This window comes from Saccopteryx bilineata, chromosome 6, assembly GCF_036850765.1.
Source record: "Saccopteryx bilineata isolate mSacBil1 chromosome 6, mSacBil1_pri_phased_curated, whole genome shotgun sequence".
NCBI lineage: Eukaryota > Metazoa > Chordata > Mammalia > Chiroptera > Emballonuridae > Saccopteryx > Saccopteryx bilineata.
Genome location: NC_089495.1, coordinates 205,974,719 through 205,981,416, shown reverse-complemented (window position 1 = coordinate 205,981,416; position 6,698 = coordinate 205,974,719). Strand labels below are relative to the sequence as shown.

General features: G+C 63.4%; 1 protein-coding gene across 1 annotated transcript in view; it reads left to right on the top strand.

Annotated features, from left to right (window-relative positions):
- The first annotated feature begins 450 nt into the window (after window positions 1–450).
- Window positions 451–6,698, top strand: part of RSPO4 (R-spondin 4) — a 31,302-nt gene continuing 25,054 nt past the window's right edge. The window contains exon 1 of the mRNA XM_066235368.1: window positions 451–529. Within this exon, the coding sequence (XP_066091465.1) occupies window positions 451–529 (79 nt within the window). The remainder of the gene's footprint in view (window positions 530–6,698) is intronic.

The window sequence follows — 6,698 nt, the reverse complement described above, 5'->3', positions numbered from 1 at the left end:
TGTGTACCTGCATCTGGCTGACAGTGCTTAGGTGAGCAGGATATTGAAGGCGGCGGGAACGACGCCAGAACGCGGACTGCGGGACAGTCCGGCCACCGGGCCCCGGGCCGGGCGACCTCCGCCCCCACCCGCCCCACCTCCGACCGCGCGCGCAGCCCAGAGGGGGTTAACGCGCCGCCCCGCCGCCGGCTCCTCCCCGCTGCCGCCGCAGTGTCCCCGCTCCGCCGACGCCCACACTGGACCTGGCGGCCGGCCCCTGGGCGGACGGTGGGTCCCTGGCGGCGGGACGGACCTCGCGCCCAGCGGATGCGCCAGGAGAGCCCGGAGCAGCCCCGCGCTCGCCGCGCCGCCGTCGGGTCTCCGCCGGGCTGTTAGGCTTCCAGCGTCCCCGCGGGGCGCCGCCTGGGTGCCAGGAGCCCCGCGCGCACCCGCCCGGACCAGGCTGCCCAGATGCGGGTGCCACTCTGCCTGTTGCTGCTCGTCGCCCACGCCGCGGACATGATCCCTCTGAACCGAAGGAAAAAGCAAGGTAGGAGGAGAGGCAGCCGGGCAGGGTGGCTGGGCAGGCACAGCAGGGCAGACTGGGGAATGGTCCCTGCGGCATCTGACCGGTGCCCTGGGCTACTGACTCCGCCAGGTACGGGTCAGCCCCACTTTACAGATGGGGAGACTGAGGCCCGTGGCACCCACTCGGCAAGCTGGAGTTTCACGAGCTGGACCAAGGAGACTCTCCAAGGAGGGAAGGGACCTCCCAGGGCTCCCGTGGCCCCCACCCCCTAGGTAGCATCCCTGCTGGGTGGTGCAAAGACAGGAAGCCCCAGGTGCCAGGCTGGAGGGCACTGGGACGAGAGCACGGAGCTGGTGGCTTAGAATCCATCCTTAACATCCACGAGAAGCCAGGAGGTGACATCATGAGCCGTGGGCCGGGACAGGGTAGGGTGCCGCCATCTCATCACCGACTCTGACTCACTGTGTCACTTTCGAGAAGTGATGATCTTCGGTGGACCCCACCCCACCCCGGGCCCCCAGCGCAGGAGCTCAGGGAGACCTGAGGGCCGAGTTTGAGTCTGGAAGAAGTCCACCCCCTCCAAAAGCCCCTGCTGTTGTCTCCATCTTGACCTTCTAGGGCCGCTAGGAAGATGAACCAAGGTCCAGGCTATAACTGTCCCTGGGCCACAACACCGGGGACCCCTTGCGTTCTCACCTCAAGGTTCTATGCCCCTGCCTGTCGCTGCGAGGTCAGAACATTGTCAGGAGGCAAGTTGGGGACTTGCCCTACAGAACTGAGGTTGGCAGAGCCCACGGGCGGAGGGGGCAAACAAGTGTCTGCGTGAGCCAGGCAGCCCTGCAGCCTCTGGGTGCCAGTCTGAGAGCCAGCCAGTCAGATGCCCGCCGCCGTGCCAAGGGTGTTCCACACACTAAGGGAACCCCCCTACAGCCTCGCAACCTAGCAGGCACCCCGTCTTTATAAAGCTGGATGGCAGGGTTCAGACAGGTTAAGCGACTCGGCTGAGTTGTCCCGCGGGTGAGTGGAAGACCCAGCTCTGGGTCAGGTCTGAGCGAGGCTACGTGGGAATGAGCATCTCCCCTCTGGGGTTCCTCGTCCATCTGGGTGAACAGCGCTCTGTACGGACACAGTCGCTCCTGGGGAGGGGCAGGAAACACAGGGGCCGTCGGGGAGCTGGAAGGGGCTGGGCTGGTGTCTGGACAGAAGAACCATAGGAGCAGAGGGGTGGGTGGCCTTCCAGAGAGCAGGGGAGTTAGGGACCTCCTGGGGACACTCCTCTGTGAACGGCCCTGATACAGAGGTTCAGTGCCTGGGCTCTACAGTCAGCCTGTCGGGGTTCAAATCCTGGCTTCCCCAGAGACTAGCTGGGTGACCTTGATGAAGTCATTTTACTTCTCTGGGCCTCAGTTTACCCTTCTGAGGCTCTAAAATCTTTGTCGGTTCTAGAAAAAGACCCCTCCCTCCCCCCAAAAAACAAAAACTTTGTCCTCATGGACTCCTCTATAAAATAGGAATGATAATCTTAGGTGTGCAACTCACAGGGCAGATGTGGCTAAGAGGGAATGAGTTAATGTCAAGTGCACAGGCTCCTTGTGGGCACTTGGAAGGATTAGTCATTCTCATTTCCTGTCCATTGTGTTCTTGGCTTACTCACAACACCCTAGCGGAGGGAGGGGGAGATGCTTGTTCTCTGCACGAGGAAACTGAGTCTCAGAGAGGGGGCCCGAGTGTCCTGGGGCACGCAGCAGGTGGGCAGCAGGACAGGCTGGGATCCCAGCCCTCCTGACAGGACACGGGTGTCTCCAAGCCATGTTACTCCTCTCTTCTCAGACCTTCAGTCTCCCCATCTGAAGAGGAGCTTAGTTTAGAAGATCTTTAAGACATTTCCAAGTTCTAAAAAGACACATACAGAAGAAGAAGAAGAATTCCGGTCCCTCCCCTCATTCCCAGGTGCTTAGTGACAAGGTCAGGCACTGCCCCAGTTTGGTGGGGGACTCTCAGCCCCCCACCCCATGGCACTTGATCTCTTGTGTTGGGGACACAGGCGTACCCAGCCCAGGACCTCCAGAGAGAGGCTGTGGCTCCACTCAGCAGCCAGGTGTAATGGAGGTAGCCTTGGATGTCAGTCCCACGCCCAACCCCTCTGTGCTGGGTGACTCTGGGCAAGTGGATGTCCCCTCCTCCCCACCCACAGCCTCGGCTTCCCCGTTGGCACTGCGGCGGGCGTAGGTGGTAGAAAAACTCTTTCTGTAGCATATTCTGCAAGGTAGTCGGTTGCAGGAACCCCAGCCAGATCGGTTGTGGGCAACGCCGGCTGTAGCAGGTTTCCTGACTGCGCGATTTCCCGGAGCGCTCACGGCACCTCGGTGAGGGCAGAGGGCAGAGCCTTCCCCAAACTCATCACACCGCCAAGACCATTTCTTCATGAGAGAGCTGCTTGGAAAATTCCCTGCGAGATCCCTGAGGGTCTTACTGGCTTTGACATTCTGGACTAACTTTGGCAGAATGTATTCTGCAGGTATTGGCAGTGCCCCATTCATTCATTCATTCATTCATTCAGTGTTCACACAGCAAATGTCACGGGGCGGCCTCTGTGCTCGGCTCTGTGTTTGGAACCTCTGGGGTCTGCCCTCGCGGAGCTGCCAGTGTGGAGGGATGTCCCTGCGTCGCCTTCCCCAGCCAGCCTCCCCTCCATGCCCAGTCCTTGGCCCCAGCCCTCAGCCTCCTCTGCAAGGTCAGAAGAAGGACCCTCTGAGCCCGGCAGCAGCCCAGGCTGAGCCATCACCCTTGGGGGCCAGCTGCCCACGGACCCCACGCTTCCTCGGGCCCCCGAGTCGCTGCTTCTTGATGAAACCCAATGTTTCTGTCTTTAAGACAGGAAAAATGGAAAGAAAGAGGCTTGAGAAAGGTTCTTGGATCTCAAGTGTCTATTACAAAACAACATTTTGATTAATTAAATATAAATATAAGTGAATCAGAACCAGATGGGGACATTTCTCTTAAAAGCATGCTGGGGTGTCCTGGCAGTGGGACACTGGACAGAGTGAGGGGGCTCTGGTCCGCACTCCTACGCCAGCACAGGGACTCACTAAGCAATGCCGGGACTGACTCCTTGACGTCCCTGGCCTGCTGGGGAGGGGGAGAGGTGGAGGCAAGAGTCCGGCGCATCCTCATGGTGCTTTTCTGATCCTTCTAGACCCGAGGCAGTAAGGGGGCAGAGGGTGGAGCTCTGGAATTCAGATAGACCTGGGTTCAAATTCTAAAGTCTTCTCCTGCCTTAATGTGACATCTTGGGCAGGCCACGTGCCTTCTCTGACCCAGGGCTTCGTGTCTGCGAAATGGGAACAATTGTATCTACTTGTTTGTCAGTGGGAAGATTTGCCACCATCCCAGAGGGAGGGTGCCCAAAGGCACACAGTAGGTGCTTCATAAGTATCCATCCACTGCCCCCTCCCACTTTCCAGCAGAGTGGAATGCTCCCGGGACTGGGGAAGGGGGGGAGAAGTCTCACCTCTGCCCCCTCCCCTCTCTGAGCCTCTTTTCCTTTATTTGTCAAAGGAAAATTCCAGCATCCTCTCCATGCTTGTTAGGTGGACTGAGTAATTCTCTGTGTACAGCAGAGCCCTGTGTGGACAGCCAGGCAGGCAGCTCTGTCCTCTGTGCCCAGAGAGCTGAGACCCAGCAAGCTGGTGCCCGAGGCAGTGGTAGCAATGAGGTAGGACCCAGATTTCTGGTCTCCAGGTTGGGGTCATGCTCAGCACAGGGCAAGGTGCGTCCCCCTAAACGCCGGTCTCCAGGTGGGACCAGGTGAAGATGCATGTCAGGGGCAGTGCTGCAGGGGGACACGGCACCACTGAAGGGCGGAGCGAGGGCGGGCAGTGCCGCGGGGGGACACGGTACCACTGAAGGGCGCAGCGAGGGCGGGCAGTGCAGCAGGGGACACGGTACCACTGAAGGGCGGAGCGAGGGCGGGCAGTGCCGCGGGGGGACACGGTACCACTGAAGGGCGGAGCGAGGGCGGGCAGTGCCGCGGGGGGACACGGCACCACTGAAGGGCGGAGCGAGGGCGGGCAGTGCCGCGGGGGGGACACGGTACCACTGAAGGGCGCAGCGAGGGCGGGCAGTGCAGCAGGGGACACGGTACCACTGAAGGGCAGAGCGAGGGCGGGCAGTGCCGCGGGGGGGGGGGGGACACGGTACCACTGAAGGGCGGAGCGAGGGCGGGCAGTGCCGCGGGGGGACACGGTACCACTGAAGGGCGGAGCGAGGGCGGGCAGTGCCGCGGGGGGGACACGGCACCACTGAAGGGCGGAGCGAGGGCGGGCAGTGCCGCGGGGGGGGGGGGGGGGGACACGGTACCACTGAAGGGCGGAGCGAGGGCGGGCAGTGCAGCAGGGGACACGGTACCACTGAAGGGCAGAGCGAGGGCGGGCAGTGCAGCAGGGGACACGGTACCACTGAAGGGCGGAGCGAGGGCGGGCAGTGCCGCGGGGGACACGGTACCACTGAAGGGCGGAGCGAGGGCGGGCAGTGCAGCAGGGGACACGGTACCACTGAAGGGCAGAGCGAGGGCGGGCAGTGCCGCGGGGGGGGGGACACGGTACCACTGAAGGGCGGAGCGAGGGCGGGCAGTGCCGCGGGGGGACACGGTACCACTGAAGGGCAGAGCGAGGGCGGGCAGTGCAGCAGGGGACACGGTACCACTGAAGGGCGGAGCGAGGGCGGGCAGTGCAGCAGGGGACACGGTACCACTGAAGGGCGGAGCGAGGGCGGGCAGTGCAGCAGGGGACACGGTACCACTGAAGGGCAGAGCGAGGGCGGGCAGTGCCGCGGGGGGGGGGGGGGACACGGTACCACTGAAGGGCGGAGCGAGGGCGGGCAGTGCCGCGGGGGGACACGGTACCGCTGAAGGGCGCAGCGAGGGCGGGCAGTGCCGCGGGGGGACACGGCACCACTGAAGGGCGGAGCGAGGGCGGGCAGTGCCGCGGGGGGGACACGGCACCACTGAAGGGCGGAGCGAGGGCGGGCAGTGCAGCAGGGGACACGGTACCACTGAAGGGCGGAGCGAGGGCGGGCAGTGCCGCGGGGGGGGGGGGGGGGGGGACACGGTACCACTGAAGGGCGGAGCGAGGGCGGGCAGTGCCGCGGGGGGGACACGGCACCACTGAAGGGCGGAGCGAGGGCGGGCAGTGCCGCGGGGGGGACACGGTACCACTGAAGGGCGGAGCGAGGGCGGGCAGTGCCGCGGGGGGGACACGGTACCACTGAAGGGCGGAGCGAGGGCGGGCAGTGCCGCGGGGGGGACACGGTACCACTGAAGGGCGGAGCGAGGGCGGGCAGTGCCGCGGGGGGACACGGCACCACTGAAGGGCGGAGCGAGGGCGGGCAGTGCCGCGGGGGGACACGGTACCACTGAAGGGCGGAGCGAGGGCGGGCAGTGCCGCGGGGGGACACGGTACCACTGAAGGGCGGAGCGAGGGTGGGCAGTGCCGCGGGGGGACACGGTACCACTGAAGGGCGGAGCGAGGGTGCCATGTGTCGGTAGGATGTTACCTTGGGCGAGTCCCTCTGCCCCTCTGGGCAGGGTTTTCTTCATAAAATAGGGGCTGGTGGAGAAAAGGGAAGCAGCATCCTTGGCACAAAGCTGCTCAATAAACTAAGCTCCACTCACCTGCCCTCTCCCTCTGCAGCCAGTTCTGAAGCCAAACTTGAGGCTCAAAAGGGAGGCTGTTTTCACCTCACAGGGCTCCCACCCCCGAGGGGAATGCACGTCCCTCTTCCGTGGATGGAAACCATTCAACCCCAACCCAGCCTCCACAGGAGACCCTGATACCACCCAGTGAGAGCTGGCCCTGAGTGTGGACTGAGCACCCTCCCTGTGGCTCTGCCTGTGTCACATCCGTCTCTCGGACAAGGGGACTGAGGCTCAGAAGGGGGCAGGAGCCTATCTAGGAACTTAAAACAGCCGAGCAGGGCTGCAGACCCAGTGGTCTGGAGGCTCCAAGGCCCGTGCCTAGAAACAGAAGAGGGCCCTGGCAGTGCCTTGCTGAGGACTGCATGGCAGAGGCGTCCGAGGAGCCTCAGCAGAGCGGTAAGGGTTTAGGGTTTTGCTGAGCTGAGGGGCAGCAGGGCAAGCGGCTGGGGTCTCCGCCGAGAGGAAGGAAAGGCTCTGTCTAGGAGGAGAGTGTCC